This window comes from Bos indicus x Bos taurus, chromosome 25, assembly GCF_003369695.1.
Source record: "Bos indicus x Bos taurus breed Angus x Brahman F1 hybrid chromosome 25, Bos_hybrid_MaternalHap_v2.0, whole genome shotgun sequence".
Taxonomy (NCBI): domain Eukaryota; kingdom Metazoa; phylum Chordata; class Mammalia; order Artiodactyla; family Bovidae; genus Bos; species Bos indicus x Bos taurus.
The window spans coordinates 791,006-811,215 of NC_040100.1; the positions used below are offsets into that span (position 1 = coordinate 791,006).

The following is a 20,210-nucleotide window of genomic DNA, read 5'->3' on the forward strand; positions in this document are numbered from 1 at the left end:
CCGCCCTCCTGGAGCTCAGAGCTCGCCGACTGAACCGACAGGACCGAGGGAGGCATGGGGTCCTGGTTCCCGGCTGGGGCCGTAGGGCCTTCCCGTGCTGAGTGTCGGTGACCACACGGGGAGGCTGCCCTCGGGGCGTGAGCTGGTGAGCAGGACAGGGGCGGGGTGAGGAACTGGGTGACAAGGCGCGTTTCCCTCCAGAGGTTCAAATGGAACGACCCAGGACACAGCGGTCAGCACACACATCTGGGGGGGAGAGGCGGGGAGGGAGAAGCTTCCTGAGAATCTGGGCAGGGCTGTGGGCTCCGCGGTGGCAGTGGGCCTGGGGAGGGCAGGGTGGGGGGGCCGCCGAGTCCTTCTCTTCTCTGGATTTGTCTCTTTACTTGGCTGGGTTGGGCTTTCGTTGCCCCACTGACCCCAGGCCAGTGCCCTGCACTCCTGGAAACCAGGGGAGCCGAGGGCAGCGGTCCCCACCTGACCACTGTCAAATCAGTAATAGGCGCATTGCTCACCAGTGCGGGGGCGGGGGGGGGGGGGGGCCCTGGGCGGTTCCTCTCGGAAATGGGGCTTGGTTCCCCCCAGTCCCTGAACCTCCTCCAGGGTCAGGAATCGTGAGGACCGGCTCTGATTTCCAAACCCCACGACTGCGTGCATTTCGTTTTTCCCCAGAACTTAAAAATAAAGGAAGTCGGTCACGCAGTGGTGTCCGACTCTGTGCGATCTCACGGACTGTAGCCCGCCTGGTCCTCTGTCCGTGGAATTCTCCAGGCAAGAATACTGGAGTGGGTGCCGTTCCCTTGTCCAGGGGATCTTCCTGACCCAGGGATAGAACCCGGGTCGCCTGCATTGCAGGCGGATTCCTCACCAACTGAGCCACTAACTTAAAGCGTTCCTAATTTGTAGGCACCATGACTGGTTTTAACTCTTAACTTGCTCGGGCACGCGTGCCCGGGTGGGGGCAGGGCACGTGTGTCTGGTGGCATGGGGCTCACGCGTACTTTCCAGCCCCATCTCTCCAGGACCTGAGGCCCTGGGCATGGGGTGGAGGCTGCTGGCTTCGGTCCTGATCCTAGTCACCCCCCGAGGCTGGCGGAACCTCAGACTCAGGAACATCGGACTTCCTGCCAAAAGTACCCTGGCCGAGTCCCACCAGGGGGCCCCAGCAGGCCCGAGGCTGGAGGGTCAGGGGCTCCAGGGAGACAGAATGTCCCGTGGCCTCCCATACCTGCACCCTGAGCGATGGCCAGGTCCCGGGGGACAGCGTGTGCAGAGGGCAGCTGACAACCGTGCCAGTCAGGCTGTGCTGTGACCCCCGGCTCACGGCGTCCTGAGCTGAAGCTTTAAGTTGGCAATTTCCCTTCCCCCCCGCCCCCCCCCCGAATAACTCAGCGAAGTCAGTGACTTCCAGGGCGGCTTCACTTACAGCTCGCGGGGCCTCCATCCCGTCAGGAGGAAACTTGTGGTGGTGCACTGACTGCTTCGTCAGTGGCTCCAGCGCTCAAGGGCTTAATTGCTGCGAGGCAGGTGGGATCTTAGTTTCCCTGGCCAGGGATTGCAGCCTCGTCCCCCGCATTGCGGGGCGGATGCTTCACCACTGGACCACCAGGGCAGTCCTGTGTCCTCTTCCTGTCGGTCTGAAACACCTAGGCGTTGGATTTGGGGCTGAGAGAACATGCCTCGCCCTGGGCACAGCGGAGAGATTGGGGGGTGGGTGGGCAGAGGCCCCGGACGTGACTGGGAACCACGGTGACCCCAGGGGTGTCCTTGCGTGGTAGAGTTGGGAACCCCGTTTCTGGGCTGAAGCTCTAGTAGGCATGAATCTTTGTGGGGAACAGGTGGGAGCTCCACCTGTGACCTCCATGCCCCGTGGCCCATCTTGGGGGCTTGGTTCCCAGGGCTCAGAGCACCACAGCTTCGTGTCCTCAGTCACCTCACCCCCGGCCCCAGCAGCATGTCCGCAATCGCTGGACGCCGACCACACCCAAGGGCAGAGCACCAGACCCGGTGGACCAACATCCATCCAACTGTCTGAGGCGGCCCGGCCGCTCCCTGAACACGGGCGCTCCACTGGGGACCAAGGACTGGGCAGTGCTAGGTCCCTGCCGGCGCCTGGAAATGCGGGCTGCAGAGCAGATGTCAGCCTCACGGTGAGAAGCTCCACCCGAGGGGCTCCCCCAGACATCACCCCAGGGAGGCCACAGAGCCCACACTCACGACCCTGGGCAGAAAACAAGTCACATGATGAGCCATGGCCCCCAGGGGCCTGTTTTTACTGAAATACAGCCAGGGGTAGGCACGATGGACCCCAGCCCGGCCGTCAGCGAAGGCAGGCAGGTGGCCAAGCAGAGGCACAGGAGGGACCATCAGATGGAGGAGGGGGCCACGCCCCCACGCGGATGGGCCGCAGCTGACAGGAAAGGCCAGCTCTGACCTCTAGGATAGTCCTGGTAGAAAGATAAGACATTTCCCGAAAAAAGCACCGTCCGTGGGAGCCTGCGGGCCACCGGGAGACCAGGTCATTTCAGAGTGACCTCGTTCTACCGTGGAGGAGGTAATTCGTCATCCCCTCTAAAGAGTCCCTGGTCGAGGAATCGAGAGAGAGAGAGGCGGGCCCTCCAGGGCGCAGGGCCCTTGCCCTCGCTGGGGTCCACTGGGCCCAGGTGCCCCCAAGCCACCCGCTAGGAGAGCAGCTGCAGCACCTGCCGGGCGCGCTGGGTCCCCCCGGGAGGCAGGGCGCTGGCGCCCGCCTCGTCCAGCTCCCGCATCAGCGCCTCCGCCTTCTGCACCGTCAGCTCTCGGGCGCGGCCCCTGAGCCCCTCCAGGTAGGCCAGCAGGGCGGGGAAGTGCTCGTCAGGGACCTGGAAGGGGCGGGAATGTCGTCAGGGCCGGCGGGTGGAGCTCGGAGACACTGAGTGTCCAGGCTCCCAGACGGCGGCCCCATTCCCCGCACAGGCTCTCCTTACGCTCCAGGGGCTGGCAGACGTTGGCCCTCTGAAACGCTGCTAACAGTAGGCAGATCATTTTTAGAGAGAGAACTCTCTTGGGACAAAGAGAATCCAGGAAAAGGCTGACAGCGTTCTGGGGTGGAGATGGATGAGGGTGCCCGGTCTCAGGAAGAGGAAGTTTAGGCTGAGACCCAGGAGTCCTGCTCAGCCCCTTCCGACCCCTAGCCGCTGCGCAGCTCTTCTAGAAGCAGGAACAAGGGCGGGGCTGAAACAGGGGCTGGGGTCCACCTGAGAAGCGGCTGGCGCCCCACAGACTTCAGAACTCCTCCACGGAAGTCTCCACCCTGTCCCTTGCACGCAGAGGCGGCCCTTGACGTCCCCACCGGTGGAGCCCCTCATAACCGGGATGACTCTGATGCTCGTCACGGTGGATACGACAGCTCCACAGAAACGGATTACAGCCTGTCCAAATTCGGGGGCGTCTAGGCTGACGCGGAGCTCTCAGTCCACAGCGGGGCTGCGGCGGGGCGGGGAGGTGTCAGAAGGAGACAGAGAGGCTCCGGACAGGGTCACTGAGGGGCAGGGAGCGCGAGACACGCGGCAGCTGCCCCAGCTCAAAGCAGCCCCCAGGCACGCGCCCGTCACTGAAGGAATCAGGGGTCAAGCCACCGTGGACCGGCCACGCCCGGCCCACCATGCCAGGCACACAAGTGCCACGCAGCTGCCCTCTGTGAGCACGCGGGGCCGGGCGGGTCAGGTCAGAGAAGAGATGAGGGCAGGTCCCGGGCCAGCGCGGTTCTGCAGAGATGGCGGGACCGTTGCCTGGTGGATGCCCCATCGTCGGAGATGCGCACCGCAGAGGAGCCGTGGCGGGGCAGAGGGGACCGGACCTCCAAGCACACAGACCGCGGCCTTCCTGGAGTGGCAGCCGCTTCCCGCGCTGGGAGCCCGGAGCCCCATGGCTCAGTCCGGCTGCTGGGCAAAGCCGGCAGCCTTCTGTCCCCGACCCCCAGGGGTCCCTCCCTCTGAGCCCAGTTTCATCTCTGGAAGACGGAGGGCTCAGCGGGGTTCTCCCACACGGCCTCCATGAGCTCCATGATTCCTTGTCCTCCTAACACAGACAGGCCACGGGAAGGGGAGGACTTGCCGACCCCTGGAGGGAGGCCGAGCCCAGTGTGGCCCAAGCAGGCGCTGCCAGCCGGTCCTTCCCCTCCATCACGGAGAGGCCTGACCGCACCTCAGCCTCCTGGGTGTGCACCAGCCTCCCCTGGCCCCTGACTGTGTACAGGCCTCCCCACCCCCGGGGGAGGAGCCGCACACACCTGATCGCGGTCATACATATGCAGCAACAGCCAGGTCTGCCTCGTCTTCTGGAACCTCCAGTCCTCGCGCTTCTGGGCCCAGCTGGGGAGCAAGGACAGGGAGGCTCAGGTCCCGAAGGGGAAACGCCGGCGGCCTCTCCCTGATGAGGGCCAGGGCGTCTGCAGAGGATCCTGCCAGGGAGGGCAGCCGGGGTGGGGGTGGGGGCGCGGAATCGCAGAGGTGTCCGCCAGGTTTCTGCTCGCCTGCTGGGGGCCCTCGGCCGGGATATCAGGCCCAGGGGGCACAAGGCCACTTTCAGCTCTGCGTGGCCACTGTTTTATGATTCTAACGGGAATACACTGAATTTAACAAACTCGGTCCTTCTTCTAGACACACGGATGAGGCAGGGTCACCCGGATTACCAGGGGGGCAGGCACAGCCTTCCTGACCTGAAGGATGGGAAAGGGGAGACAGGGAGCAGCCAGGACCCCTCGACCTCGAGGGCCATGCGGGGCTCCCCGTGGCCTTGGATGCGCTCGCCCCCGGGTGACCAGGACACTGGGCAGACCCTAGGCCGACCCAGAGCCCAGGGGAGGCCCGAACGCTGGGACGGAGGCCCCGAGGCGGATGGAGGTCTGGGGGGCCCCAAGGCGGATGGAGGTCTGGGGCACGGTGCTGCCCGCTGTGTGGGAGGGGCGGAGGGCGACTCCCTGGCTGCAGGACCCCGTGATGCGTGCACCCGAGACAGGGCCCCGCTCAGCCTTCCGCACCCACAGGGGCGCGCGGGCCCGGCTGCGGCCTAGAAGCGGCCCAAGGAAGGGCCACCAGACCAGGGACTCAGCGGTCCCCCACCATCCCCTCGCACTCCTCTGCTGGCACGACTGGGGGTGGGGGAAGGCCCGTGTGGGCCACCCAGAGGGGGCCCCGCTGCCCTGGGACCTCTCCAATGGTGGTGATCAGGGAGCCACCTCTCATCGTCCACCTGGGCCAGTGGAGGGCCCTCCCCTGCGCTTCCCTCCCAGGGGGACACAGTCACACAGAGACACGCGACTCTCGGGTGGAGGGCAAGGTCCCCGCGGCGTAGCGCCCTCTGGCGGGGCCCCCGTGAGCCGCCTTCCCAGCAGGTCCGCGGGAAGGCTGCCCGCCCTCCCCGCCCGCCAGCCCGCTGGCCGCGCCTGCTGTGGGGGCCCACCCCCTTGCATCCCCCACTCTACAGAGTTTTCCTCCCGGAGGGGTTTGCCTCCTGCTACAGCTGATAGGCCTTTAAGAAAAAGAACACCCACCCCGCCCCCAACTTGTGGTTCCACCCCCATTGAGCCCTGGCCCATTCACCTCCCCTGAAAACCTCACTTCCCTCCGCGTCTCAGGGTCCCTCCTGAGAAGTCAGAGGGTTTGGGGCTCCACCGGCCCTGTCCCCTCACTGCTGGCGTGGACAAGCAGGGTGTCTGCCCAAAGCAATGCCTCCTCCGACGGTCAACTCAATGCCCGTGTGGTCAGCGGGGCCCCAGAGGTGGCTCCAGGGTCTGGGGGCATTGAACTGGCTCCAGATGCCCTGTCCTCGGGGAGCATTGGGCACTGGGCTGGGGCCTTGGGAGTGTGGGGCCCCAAAGAAACCCAGAGGCAGCTCGCAGACACACCAGGGCCACGTGAACATCGCCCCAGTGACCCGGGGCCCCCGGTGGGGGAGGACCTGCAGATGAAGGATCTGTGTGATTGCAGTGAGGTCAGAGGTCAGCAGGGAGGACGCACTGGCTCTTGTGTGCATGTGGGGGGGGCAGTAAGGGCTGAGCCCGACCTCCCAGAGAGGCTGCCGCCCCGTGAGCAGCCCGCACGAGGATGCTCTTTCTTCCCAGACGAGCAGAGGCCAGTTCAGGTGCCACCCATGGGGCAGGGCCCAGGAGTGAGGAGTCTCCTGCGACCACTGGAAGCTGGTCCTCCAGGGATCGAGGGTGGGTCCACCGCCTGCTCCCTGGGACCACCATCTTCAGAGCTGCCCCCAAGTGCCAGTGGGCCCCGAGTCTGTGGCTGCTGCTGCAGGTGGAAGTGCCTGGATGGGACCAGGTGTAAAGGAGGGGCCCGGTCCCAATGGCACCCTCCACCTCGCAGAGAACAGCCCAGGCCCAGGGTCAGGGAAGGCTGCTCCACCAGGTGGCTCCTGCCCCCTGGGCTCCACACGGTCAAGGGTGGTCACTGCAGGGCGAGGACTGGTGGCTGAAGGTGGATTTCCTACAGGCAGCAGGCAAGTCTCAGTGGGGAGCGTGCCCCCGCCCCGCGAGGAATCCCAGCAGGGCCAAGGCTCCCCGCCCCCACTCTGTGCCCGGCTCTGATGGGCTGGGGGGAAGGCAGGCCCCAATCTGTCCAACAGGGGCATGTGAGCCCTGCCCAGGCCCAGGGCGGGGTCCCCAGGCTCCAGCATTTCCCCAAAGGAGTGGAAAAGAAAGGGAAGGAGAGGGGAGGGGAGCGGAGGTGAACGGAATGGCTGCCCTGCAACTGACTCCCAGGGCTCAGCCCTGTCTCGGGATGGGGAGGATTCTGCCCTATACCAAGCCCCAGGGAGCCTGGGCAAAGCAGCTCCTTCTAAGAAGGCGGCTCCAGAATCCCACTGTCTGCACGGCGCCCTTCCTGGCCGACCTCTGGGTTCACTCTGCACACATGTGCAGGCCTGTCTGCCCTCCCAGACCGCCCCAAGGGCCCCCAGCAGCCCTGCTCCTGAACTGGCTCCGGGCCACCAACCCCAGTTCCTGGCTGGGTGTCCAGGATCCCACGAAAGAACAGTTCCTGGAGGGAAGCGTGCAGTGTGTGTGACGGTGGGGGTGGTAACGATGCTGAGGGTGGGAACGCCGAAGGACAGAGATGGCTGACATGGTGGTGACAGGGGTGGTGATGGGGTGACGGGGTGGTGATGGGGTGACGGCCGATGGTGGCACTGAGACGCCACCTCCACCATGTGCCCCTGAGCCTTTCAAGGAAACCCTGAGACCACCATCTTGTCCGGTGCTCGCTTGACCTCGTTTCCTTGATGAGATGCAGGCCCAGCGCCCCGACCCCACTCACCTGCACAGGTACTCCAGGGCCAGAGCGGCCCCTGAGCGCTTGACTGCTGGGCTTGGAGCCGCAGCGATGCCCGCCTCCCGCAGCCGCCTCCGTGCTTCTTTCTTCCGCTCCTTCTTCAGCTTCCTCTCCAGGACCCTCTGCTCCTCCGGGGACGGGGACGCGGACCCCTAAAAGCGCAGGGACCGCCGTGAGGGCGTCGGGAGGGGGCAGCACAGGATCTGGGACCCCCAAGGCCCCTTTGCCCCGGACCTGGGGGAGCTGCACGTGCCTGCAAGGACCGCCCCCCAGGCCTGAGGGCAGCATGAGGGGCGGGGGCGCCAGGGCTGTGATGCAACCCGCCCCACCCCGCACTGCCGGACCTCCCCGGAAGCTGACTCGGCGACTTCAGTGGGGTGCAGGCTCGGAGCCCTGGGCGCTGCCCCCGCACACCCCCATGTTTAGAGCCTGCACCCCAGAAAGTGAGGCACAGTGGGGCCTCTGGCAGGCAGGGTCCTCCTAGATGCCAACCCCTGACACCCTTTCTGCTCCCACGCCACACCCGCTCCTTCCGGAATCTTCTAAAACAAGAGAGATGCTCTCCCCAGCTGCTCCCGCCTTCTCCTGGAATCAGCTGGGGTTTACCCGCCTGTGTGGAGCTTCAGGGCTGCACCCTGTAACTCCCGGCAGCCCTGACGTGAGACACGCCGCCACCGGCACATGAGGCGCCTTCCCTGGGGTGGGGGCAGGTTCCAGAACAGCCGGAGGACAGGACAGCAGGGCCCCCACCTGGCTGCCCCAGGGCGCGTGCGCGCTTTAAGAATCACATCCGTGCCTAAAACACCAACACCAGTCACGGCCAGATTCCTGCTGACGGAATAAAATCAGATTTTTACAACAGCACATTCTTCGCTGGAGTAACACTGGCTTGTAACACTACGTGAGTTCCTGCTTCTGAGGACCCTAAGTTGCTTCAGTAGAGTCTTGACTCTGCAACCCTATGGCCTGTACGCAGCCAGGCTCCTCTGTCCATGGGATTCTTGGGCAAGAGCAATGGAGTGGTCTGCCATGCCCTCCTCCAGATCTTCCCGACCCAGGGACTCATGCATTGGCAGGTTGGTTCTTTACCACTAGCGCCGCCTGGGAAGCACTCACCACTGGCCCTCTGGCTTCCATCTGCCCCCTGGGATTGACCCTCCTACCGCGCCACCCTACCCCTGCCTCCCCAATCTGTAGCCACCACCCTGCCCTCTGCATCCTCCTGCTTGCCTGCTTGTGTCGCAGATCCCACGTGTGTGAAATCACAGAGATTTATTCCAGCACTATGGGCTCCAGGCCCATCTATGCTGTCGCAGATCCAAAGTGCAGTGGGCTGGGGTCTAGGAGATACCCCCAGGCTCATGGAGAAGCCCACACTGAAGGACACAGGAAGCCTGGCCCCTCTGAGCCACATAGGGGGCATCACACTGGCCACTGAGCCCCAAGTCCCGGGGAAGGTCCTGGGGACGGGCCAACACTCAGCCCTGAGGGAGGCCAGCAGGTCGGGCAGGTCAGGGAAGGGACAGGAGGAGGTCTCCTAGGACATGGGGGCCCCGGCCACCCATCTGATCTCACGGGGTGCTGGCTGCTGCCCCCAGGCCAGAGGAGACGCCCTCATCAGAGACCTGGCGGGAATGGAGCTGGGTGCCCATCCCCGAGGGCTCGTGGGGAGCCCCGTGGGCCCCGTGATGGCCCGAGGTGCCGCTGTCCCTATGGAGGGCGCAGGAAGGAGGCTGGCAGGGGACCTGGCCCCCACTGCAGAGCAGCAGCAGGATGTGAGCCAGCATGGATCTGGGAGGGCGGGACATGGACCCAGGCACTCCCAGGAGGCCGGGGCAGTGGGGGGCCTGAAGGGTCCAACTGCTCCTCCATCAGTACACACGGAAGGCTGGCACGCTGCCCACACTCAGGTGGCCAAGGGTCCTGGTTACAAATAGGCTTCTTCCAGCCATTCTTCCCTTCCCTCCACCTTGGGGAGCAGAGTCTTCAGCCACAAGGAGGCTGGCAGGCCCAGCACAGATCCAGGAGGGCAGAGGGGTCTGCTAGCTGGGTCAGGGTCCCTTCTCTGTGGCCCTCCTGCACCCTGATCCCGTGCCACGCTCAGGGGAGGCTTTCTGGAGTTCCGTGTGCATGTGGAGATAGCCAGTCAGTGTAGCTCCCTGGGGCCTCTCAGGTCCCACCATGTGGGGTGCCTGGACCACCTCAGCCTCCCAGACCACACACAGGGGTTCCCACCGGAGCCTGGACCCTCTGTCGGCTCTCGTCCAGAGGCGCTGATGTTTGGGAAGGGGGTAGGGAGTCTGCCTCTCCACCCTGAGGGTCCCGGGTCTGAAGAGGGGCCAAGCAACGGTCAGCTGGGAAGGCCTGAGTGGGGGTTGTGCTGTGGGCCCTCGCCATGTCATGCTGATGGGTTACACCATGGCTTCGGATTGGCACGGGCCTGGCGGGCTCTTCTTCCTTAGACTCTCAAGAGATCCCAAGCTGCCTGGGCCCGCCTCTGGTCTCAAGCCACCCCCCAGGCCTCACGGTGGGGCTGTGGCCCCACTGGGAGTGGGGGTGAGATCTCTCCAGCAACTCTCAGGAGCTGGGGGGCCCTGGGGTGGGCCGACCCGGTGGGGGGACGGCAGTGCCCATCACCCACATGGGCCCCAGAAGCCTCGTGCTGTTAACAGCACAGCCCAGGGGTCCAGCTCCCCTGCCCCGCCAGCACCCGTAGGTGCCTGGACTCGGCTGGGCCAGCAGGACGTGCCCCCCAAGTGGGATTTCGGCGGGAAGGGGGCTGCTCCTGGCTGACCACTGATATAGGGGCAAGGGAGGCTGGGGTGGGGGCCGGCCAGCTGCAAGGCAGCACCCACACCCACCAGCCCATAACCCACATGCTGTGTCCCGGTGAAACCTCTCCACTAGCCCATAACCCACATGCTCTGTCTGGATGAAACCTCTCAACCAACCCCACACAATCAGTAAACTGGAAAGGTGTGTTAAAAGTCCTTGTCAGTAACATATGAGCCTGAACCAGGTCTGAGCTGTAAGGCGAGACCTCGCCCCGGTGTGAAGGCTGGGGTCACAGTCACAGTGACCCTGGTGTGTTTGTGTGTGTGGGCGGCAGAGTCCAGTCCTCTGCTCGGCTGTCTGCCCACAGGCCGGACAGCACCCCAAAGGGCACAACTCTCCAGAACTGCTCAGAGCCTGGAGTGCTCCTCAACCACAGGTCTCTCTCTGTCCAACAATCGCCAAGGCCCGGAGCCCTGCCTCCTCTCGCAGAGCTCAGGGCTGCAGGCCGGGGGCCTCCCCAGGCCATACAGCCCACTCTTCCTTCCGGTCTGAAGCCGGGCATCCCGGGCAGGAAGCCCCGTCCCTGTCTGCAGCTCCCAGGGGACACTGCTCCACTCTGAGAACTGAACTTTCACCAGATGCGTTACTGCAATTATTAAAACTCAAAAGGGTAACTCGCAATGTAGAAGAGGAAATGGTAACCCACTTGTGTCCTTGCCTGGGAAATCCCGGGGACAGAGGAGCCTGGTGGGCCACAGTCCGCGGGGCCTCACCGAGTCAGACACGACTGAGTGACCGAGCGCTACTCGCAGTAGCCAATTACTTTCCTTTTCCGAAAATAAAGAACAAGAGAGAGTGTTTCCTACGGTACTTTAATAAAACTTTGTATTTTGAAATTATAAAACCTGGACGGCAACAGACGCCACGAGCCCTCCACCCAGCCTCCCTACACACTCACAGCAGAAACACGGGAGATACAGATATTTCAGTTACCCCTAAAAATACAAAATGCTGGTACAAACCGTTGGGTTCTTTACGGGCTCATTCCCCCAAAGCGTGATGCTGAGTGACCTTTGCTGATTCAGAAAGTGCTGTTTGCCCTTCTTTTATTTGCAGTGCCCTGGTTAAAACAATTCCAAACAACTTTAGGAAGCACAGGACGCAGGGCTGCCGTGGGTCCTGGCCCTGCAGAGGCGCTGGTGCTGGCGGGAAGCAGACACGGGCTCTGGCCTCGAGGAGCGCACGGCCGGACCAAGTGAGCTCCTGGAGGACAGGGACAGCGGCTGCCCCGGCTGGGCGGCCCTCGGAGCTGGGCCCTCCATCCGGACGCTGCAGGGCCTTCAGGTGAGGGAACCAGACCAGATTACAGCACACGGCCTCCCTGCGTCATCAACCCATCCGGCGCAGGAACACGAGGGGACACGGTGAGACGTCCCTGCCCCCCCGCCCCGCAGCCCCCTACCCCGGGGCCGCTCTCATCGACTGGCAAGATGTACAGTGGAAGGAAACGCTAAGACCCAGTCAGCCCCGAACCGGTGAGACGGAGCCCGCACTCAGACCCCGCCAGGCCCAGCCCAAGTCTCCAGCTCTGACACCTCACAGGGCCCTGGGCTCTCCCTAGGAAGGGTGTCCCCTTTCCAAGCCCACCCCTGCCCTTCCAGCCTCTTCTGCACAGGGCTCGGACAGTAAGACAAACACATCAGATCCTCTTTACACACACACACAAATCCTGCACAAGACCAGCTCCTCAGTTAGAGGAACAGGGGAGGGTTTCGGGGGTCTCAACATAGCCATGGACTGACGGCCCTCCCAGACAAGCCAGGGCTCTGGGGAGGGTCTTTCACATTAAACTTTTCAAACCCTGCGGCCTTCGCCGCAAGCAGGACCTGCTCTCCACCTGGGTGGGAGACACTGGCCCTTGTCAGAGACCAGCTTCGGAACCAAGGCTCTGAGCCTGGAGGCACACTCAGCCGGCTGGGGGCACCAGGGATCACAGACTTAACTTTCATTCTGCTTTTCTTGTGACCCCAAAATTAAAATGAACGTTTATGTCCACATGCACGAGAAAAGCCAGAAGACACAGGATACACAGACCAGGGTGCCGAAGCCAGGGAGCCGGTGACCAGCCGGACAAGTCCTTTCAAGGCCCCCAGAGCTTCAGCCTGCATGAGCTGGGGGTGGGGCGGGGGTGGGGGGAGGGACCTCCCAAGGCTGTGCTGGGACCACCTTCTGGTTTCCTCTGGCCAGGAGTGGGGTGGTGGTGGTGGTGTCCCAGCCAGAACAGACTGTGAACCCCAACCCGTGTCCAAGGGGAGGCCTGGTATGAACCCCCTGAGACGGAAACCCTGTTTATAAAGACCAGATTCAATTTCCGGAAACAGAAAATCCTAAAATGCTGCAAATGCTACTTCACTCACTCTACCTTTCCAAAGGCCGTCCATCTGCTCCTGCCCGTGAATGGACAAGGGAGCAAAGCCAGGATAGAGCTTTGGGGGAGGGCTGGGAGGCAGGACCCCCGCTCCCCACGCTGGGGAGGAGCCGTGGGGGATGGGGGAGCCCTCCGGGACTTGTCACAGGAGAGCCAAGTGCAACGAAAATGCAAACAAGCCCCCCTCCCCCCACCGGTCAGCCAGTGGGGGCAGTGAGCATCATGCCCGCTGGCAGGCACATAGACGGGCAGCACCACCCCGCGAGGCCCAGGGCCTGGACACGGGTCACCTGCTGCACCCAGCACCTGCCCCCCAGGGCGCTGCGTGCAGGCCCACATGGTCCCCGGGGATTCGGCAGAGGTGCCGCAGAGCACACAACACGCGGTGTCGGGAAGACCCCCAGCCCTCCCAAGCAGGGCTGAGGCGAGGCCCCATCGTCAGCTCCAAGTCTGGGGGCAACTCCGCCTCCAGAGGCCACGGGCTCCCTGGTGAGCTGGGCCAGCGAGTCCTCTCACAGGGTTTAGCGGGAGCCGCCTGCGTCTACTGACTCACGGGGGAAACCTGGCTCCTCACCCAGGCTTCAGGGCCTTTTAAGGACAGGAGAGGCTGCCTGCTCCCCTTCCTCTCCCACAGCCCCTCCCAGCTACAGGGGGCAGGCATCCTCATGAACCCCCAAACGTCATCGCTTCCCAGAATCTCGGCCAGGCTTCTAGGCTGATCTCACCCATATCCAGGGAGCACGCCTGCATCAGCCGTCCTCTGCAGGAGCTTTTATGTCCATGCGGTGCACTGCCCCGTGGGCCTTCCTCGGCTTTTAGGAACGAGGGTAATGTACAACCCTCCCTGAAACCTTCACTACTGGGAGGCCCACACAGGCTTGCAGCCCCGCTGCCCTCTGCTCAGTCAACAGCCTAACTAACGTGGGCCATCCCAGCTATCGGAAGGCAAAGGTCACCCGGACTCCACTGCCAATGTTCAAAGAAGCCGCTGGGCTCCGCTGGCCACGGCTCCGCCCGCCTCGGCCCTACAGAGTCCGCTGCCCTTTCATCTTTGTAGACGTGAGGCCCGCGAGGGGTTCAGGCTGCATTTTGCGTTTAACCTGGAAACACTGTTCCAGCAGAACAGTCAGCACCGGTAGAGCTGGGTGAAACGTCAAGCGTCATTCCCAGCTACTCCCGAAAAATCGGCCAAGTTGTTCCTAGTTTGGCAGCCCTAATCTTGTCGTTTAAAGGAAAACCAGACTCATTTTAAGAAATGCGTACAAGACCTCTTCCCCGCGCAGTCGAGGTGGGCCCGAGCACAGGTTCCCACTCCGACACTGCTTCCCTCAAAGCAAAGCCCCACGTTTCTGCACAGGATTTTCGATCACGTTTTCGCCCCGCGGCGACCCAGCAGGCTCTGGACAGTCCTCCTCAGCGGCTCCCGAGCCCCGGGCCCTTCGGAGAGAAGCCTGCACGACCAGGGCCGAGTGCGGACCCCTCCACCCGGGCCTCTGGGGGGCCCGGTGGCCCTCCAGGCACCAGAATGAGGACTGTTCGGGGAAAAAGACAAAAGAAAGCACGTTACTACCTCATCACTTCGCTTGTTAAATGTAATTTCCCCCATCACTTCAAAACACTAAGGAACTACTGGCTGGCTTTTTTTCTCACTTTCCAAGAATTCTTGAGTGTAACAATGAATTAAAAAAACGTCACAGAGCCAAGTAACCAGTTACTCATACCCAAGCGATTTCGCAAGCAAAGCGGTAAATGCTCCGGCGGGTTCCGCCCCCAGGCCCTGACATTTAACGCTGCGGGGGCGGGCCTCGCGGGGCCACGGAGGCCTCCGGCTACGGAGGCCCGAGTGCGGGGCCCCACGAGGGGACAGCCCGGGGGGCGCGGTGCAGACGCCGCCTGCCGGCAGAGCGAGAAGACGCGCGGGGTCCCGGAACTCGCGCGGGGGCAGCGGGCCCTAGGCCTCGGCGGCAGGGGTACGGGCCGAGGCGCAGCTCGGGGCCCGGGCCCGCTCCGCGCCGAGCGCGCCCAGGCCGGCTGGGCCTCCGCCCCGAGTCCGCGGTCCGCAGGGCGCCGCCCCCGCCCCGCGGGACGAGCCCCCGAACCCCCCACGGCCCCCTCCCGGCCCCGAGCACTGACCTCCGGCTCCCCGGCCGCCAAGTGTAGCCGAGAGCGCGGCGCCTCCTGGCCGCCGCAGCCCCCGCGCATTGCGCATGTCAGGCCGGCCGGGCTCGGCTGGAACCAGATCCAGCCGGCTGGGCGGTGACGCAGGCGCGGCGGGGCGCGAAGGCGGGGCTCCTGGCGCGTGGGCGGTGACGCAAGCGCGGCGGGGCGCGTGGGCGGGGCGGGGCGGGGCGGGGCGGGGCCGGTCTACACCGGCTGGCGAGGCCGAGGGCCACAGGCCCGGAGCAACAGTCTAGAGGCCAGCTCCCGTCAGTGCACAGGGGCCCGGCCCCCTGGCGGGGCGCACAGGGGAGCAGATAGACCACGCGGTGCAGTCACCTCGGACGCACGCGCGCCGACCACAGGCTGGGTCCTGCCCGCGGACTGGAGCGCCACTTCAGCCCCCAGCTTCAGGGAGGCCTTCTTGCCTCACCCACTGAACTCACCCTGGAGTCCTCTGATCAGTGTCTCGACCCCCACACTGTGAGCTGCCCTGGGGTGGGGATGTGTCTGCCCACCACCGGGACTGACAAAAAGCAGGTGCTCAGTGGAGGCTTGCAGAGTCGATGCATGCAGGAACCCTGGCCCCGAGACAACACCGCAGGCCAGCCTTCCTAGTTGCCCGCGTGCGCTCTGGAGGAGGGGCTGGGTCCAGGGGCTGCTCGGGGACCCCCTGGCCTGAGGACACGCTGGCCCTGGCTGCTGAGGGTGCTGGCAGCCTTTCTTCATTCCCCTCGCTGTGCGCTGGCGGGTGTGGGCTTCCCGCTTTGGGCGTAGGTATCCCAGCTTCCCGGCCTGATAAGGATCTCCAAGGTCCAGAGCCAAGACTGCGTTTTCTGTGCTCTTCCTCTGGGCCGTTTCCTCACCACCCAAGGCGGGTCCACACACAGGCGGGCTCGGTGGTGCCGGTGGGGGCAGGATCACAGAGGGCTGGGCCAGAGCTGGGTCGGGGGAGCAGAACAGAGGACTGGGCTTGCTGCTAGCCCAGCCTTGGTGTTAGGAGGTCTCGCCTCGGTGTTAGGAGGTCTCACCTCTGTGATCCTGTTCAATCCCTGGATGCGTGCATCGATACTCTCGCTTTACGGAGAAGGAAACTGAGGCTTGGAAATGTAAACAACCAGTTTTCACGATCTCCGGTTTCGTGGAATGGACTCCATTTGGGGTCTTCTGCACTTCCTGTGTCAGTCCTCTGACCCGAGAACCCCTGATCTGGTCTCCTCCTCCCATGGGCTTGTCCTGGTGACGCGAATGGGCCACCGTGGGAGACTGGGACAAAGGCGAGAACAGAACGGGAAGAGCAGAGAGCTGGCCTGGGGTGGGGGAGGAGGAGCTGGCCGAGGCCACCGAGGACACTGCACCCGGGGACGTGCGGTCTAGGAGGAGCTCTGTGCCCACCCCTCATCTCGTGCCCCCCGTCACCTCCACGTGCACACAGGTCAAGGGTGTGCTGTGGGCCACGTCTGCCTGCTCCCTGTCCAGCCCCTTCGCAGGCCCTCCTCTGCCCAGGGTCCCTGCAGGGCCTTGCAGAGAGCAGGTGAAACTCATCCCCAGCAGGTGCTCCCGGTCGAGCTGCCCCCGGTTGCCCACCCTGAGCCTGCATCAGACAGCACAGGTGTGGCAACACTCACCACCCCGGGGCTCACTGTAGGAACCCTGAGAGAAAGGGGCCTGTGTGGACCAGGTCCAGCTGGTGGAGTGGGATGGCATGGCCGAGAGGCCTGCCTACCGTGTGACTCTGGCAGAAGCACTGGGTCTACCCTGAGGGGCTCCAGAGACCCTCGAACCACCCCTCCAACTTGGCCCAGCAGATCCCAGTCAGGAAGGGTGGGTACACGCAGGCCTGGAAGCATTCCACAAATACTTGTTAAGCAACATCTTCACAGCAGATAGTCTAAGTGCTAAGGTTACTGTGGGGACCAGAACAGATGAAAATGCCTGTTACCTCAGACCAAGCTCCAGTCCCCTAGAACCCCCGTATTATACTCCTACCCACCCCAACCCCGTGTGATGGCACTAGGGGGTGGGGCCTTTGGGGGGGTGATCAGATGGTGAGGGTGGGGGCCTCCTGAACAGGATGGGTGCCCTCATGAGAGAGACCCATGGAGCTCCTCCCCGCTCCCCGCCATAAGAGTGAGTACACAGCGAGGAGATCTGGGACGAGAGCCCACCAGACGCCAAACCCGCCGGTGCCCTGATCTCGGACCTCCAGCCTCCAGAAGTGTGAGAAATAAACCTGCTATTTCTGAGCCACCCAGCCTATGGTATTCTGTGACGGCCTGAACCAAGACACCTGGCTGCAGGGAGGCTGCACTGGAAGGCTATAACGTTAAGAAGGAAAATTAGGTGCAACAGACAGGGAGCTGGTTTATCTTCGTTCTGTAATTTAAAGCAGTTATAGGAGGACACAGGTCAAGGAAAACGGCGTCAGGAAGGTGACACTCAAGACTCGGAGGTGAGGGCACAGTGCGTGGATATTTGGGGGAGAGGTGGCCCAGGCCAGGGGTGCAGCAAGCCCATATCCTGGCAGGGGTAGCGCACAGGGTCCCACGGGAGGCAGAGGAAAAGTCAGGATGGCTGGGGGCATGGGGAGCGGGGGCAGAACAACTCTGCCAAGCTGGAGTTCTAGAAGCGTGAAGGTGCAACCAAACCCTTCCCTCGAGGCAGTAAGAGTAAGCTTTCAAAACCAGGGTGCCAGTGCCCCAAGATCATGGGGCTCATTCTGAGTCATTAAGGAAAGAATAAACACGTCTGACACAGACATCACCAAGCAGACCATCTGGCTGACCTGACTGCGATTTCCCGGGCACGCCACCTCACTGCCTCCCAGAACCAAGCCCCGGTGGAATCCACAGGAAATGCTACAGGGGGGTTGGAACACCCACCGGGATGCCCACAAGCTTCCACAGGCCTGCGTGGAGGCAGGTGGCGGGTGGGAACTGTGAGTGTGGGTGTGAGGGGAGCCCCAGCCCCCGGTGGGGTAGGGGGAGGGGAGCAGAGTCTGCGAGAGGAGGAAGCAAAGTACTTCTGAAGGCTTCTGTGCAGCCGCCCACTAGCCCTGGCTGTCACTAAAGTGACAAGTGATGGCAGGCCTGACTCCAGAAACCTGTGTCCAAGCCCAGATGGGTCCCTGGAATTCTATGAGACATTTAAAGAAGCGTCAACACCAATTACACAATCTCTTCCAGAAAATGGAAGCAAAGAAACCACTTCCCAATTTGCTCTATGAGGCCAATGTTCCCTTGATACCAAATCAGACAAAAATAGTACCAAAAAAAAAGGGAAAGAAAAATATAGATGAAAATCTCATACATACAAATGCAAAACCTGTATTCGGCAAAATATAAAAAGAATTATACACGGTTACCAAGTGGGGCTTATTCCAGAGAATGCAGGCTGGTTTAATATCCAAGAATCAATCTATAAAGCTAAAGAAGACGGATCACATGACCGTGTCCACTGACAGGGGAAAGCACATGACACAGTGCGAAACCCGCTCTTGACGTGCATTCTCAGAAAACCAGTAACGAGGGGAGCTTCCTCGACGTGGCAAACAACACGCAGACTGGCCCCCTCCCCTGGCAGGCTGGGAACAGGGTGAGGAGACCATTCTTCCTGGCCCTATTCGACACAGCTCTGCAAGTTCTAGCCTGTGCAATAAAGCAAGGAAGTGAAGTCATCAAAGGCGCTCAGACTGGAAAGGAAGAAACACAACTGCCTGTCTACAGGCAGGACGACGGCCAACACGGAGGACCCAAGGAGCCTGAACCTCTTCCTCTCCGCATGTCCTATTACTGCTGCAGGCAGGACGACGGCCAACACGGAGGACCCAAGGAGCCTGAACCTCTTTCTCTCCGCATGTCCTATTACCGCAGCGCCGTCTGTCATCAGGACTCTCCACTGAAGCTCCTTTTTCCTCCTTTAACTTACTCTTGCACCTCTGTCAAACATCAAGTTGCTGCTACGGGGTAGCTTCTGGGTCGCTATTCAGATACATATCTCTCCCTCCATCAAACCACGCTGTCACTGCTTTTTTGTTTACCACTAATAAAGATTCATTTGGAAATTTCTAAACCTGCCAGAGTGGCACTTGCCAAGCCTTAGGGGCAACCTTAGGGGCACCATCCTTACCAAGCTCCCAGGGGCCACAACAGGCGCCCGCACCCTTCCCCGTTACCTCCCCCTGCTGCCCACCAAGCATGCACACCCACCCTTCAGACCCTGCCAGAGCACCAGGGGGCACTCTCCCTCTAGGAGGCATTACCCCTGGGCCCAAGAGCCAGGCTGGCGGCCCTCTGGCCTCCTGGATGATGGCAGGCAGAGCTGCTTGCGTGGGGTTAGGAAAGAGAATGAGGAGGAAGAGGCACCAAGGAGGGCTCCCTGGAAAACCCCAACGTTACCACTGGCCCAAGGAGAGGGAAACCAGCCCAGGGCCGCGCAGGTGGCAACAGCGCCGCACTGCCATGGTCACTGTCAGTCCCCGAGCGCTCACGGCTAATGCGCAGAAACACAGCTGACTTTGTACGTTGCCTTGCATCCTGAAATCCAGTGCGCAGCTCAGTGACGGACGGCCATCCATCCTGGGCAGAAGGAGTGGGGCCAATGCGTGGGCACCCAGCCTCAGTCCTGAGCCCGACCAAGTTTTCCTGTGCAAGGGAGTCTGCCAGCTCCCCTCCCCCAACCACCTTCATTTCGACAGGTCCTAGGGGGCAAAAACGAAGACCCCCACCCACTGTCCCCTAAGGTCTCAGTCAGGATCCTGGCATGGGGAGGACTGCCTTTCCCAGGGGAAGCCAGGCTCTCTCCAGCAGGGTCCTTGTGGGGGCCCACCTACCGGGAGAAGGTCCTCTGGACGCGCAGACGGGAACACCTAAGAGCCAGAGAGGCCCCCCACTCCCACCCGGCCGCCACTAGGTGGTCCTGGGGCTCCTGGGAGGGGCCGTGTCTTCCAGACCTAAGAAGCCACAAAGGCCATGCCAGGGCTGCTGGGCATGCAGGGTGCCCATCAGCCTCAGGCCAGACAGAGCGCCGGGGCCAGGAGCCGCTGCTGACTCCTGGGCGCCCCCAGAGCCTTGGCTCAGCGCCTGCTTTGGGCCAGCCAGGGGCCCCTACGGGCCGGGCCTGGTCAGTGCACTGACCTGTCAGAGCTGCTCGTCTCCCCACCCAGGTCTTCCCCATGGCTGGCGACCCACTGCCACAAGGACGGCACTGGGCTGAGAAGCAGGTTACTGTAATGGCAACAGGGCCAAGGGGAGGGTGGGGGATCCAGGGTTCTACAGCAGCTGTGACAGAGGGAGAGGTGCAGCGTGGGCCCACCCTCGGCGCTTCCCATGTTAGGAATGGGGAGATCTGCTTCCAGGGAGGACAGAGAGGTGCCGACAGAGGCCGAATGGGACTGGACTTGGGTGAGGGGGTGGCGGCAGGTCATGCAGACCAGGAGTAGTGAGGCAGCTGCACCGACAGGGGGATGACCCAGGACGGCCACACAGACTCCTCGGGCCCAGCCGTTCACTCACGTTTACCCCAGTCCCTCCAGG

At 62.9% G+C, this 20,210-nt stretch overlaps 1 protein-coding gene across 5 annotated transcripts in view; it reads right to left on the bottom strand.

Moving 5' to 3' along the window:
• Positions 1–2,239: 2,239 nt before the first annotated feature.
• Positions 2,240–20,210, bottom strand: part of C25H7orf50 (chromosome 25 C7orf50 homolog) — a 68,834-nt gene continuing 50,863 nt past the window's right edge. For all 5 annotated transcript variants that reach the window (XM_027527272.1, XM_027527275.1, XM_027527274.1 and 2 more), the window contains exons 3-5: positions 7,302–7,468; positions 4,268–4,349; positions 2,240–2,858 (exon numbers count right to left, since the gene is read on the bottom strand). In XM_027527272.1, the coding sequence (XP_027383073.1) occupies positions 2,679–2,858; positions 4,268–4,349; positions 7,302–7,468 (429 nt within the window). In that variant the 3' untranslated portion in view covers positions 2,240–2,678. The remainder of the gene's footprint in view (positions 2,859–4,267; positions 4,350–7,301; positions 7,469–20,210) is intronic.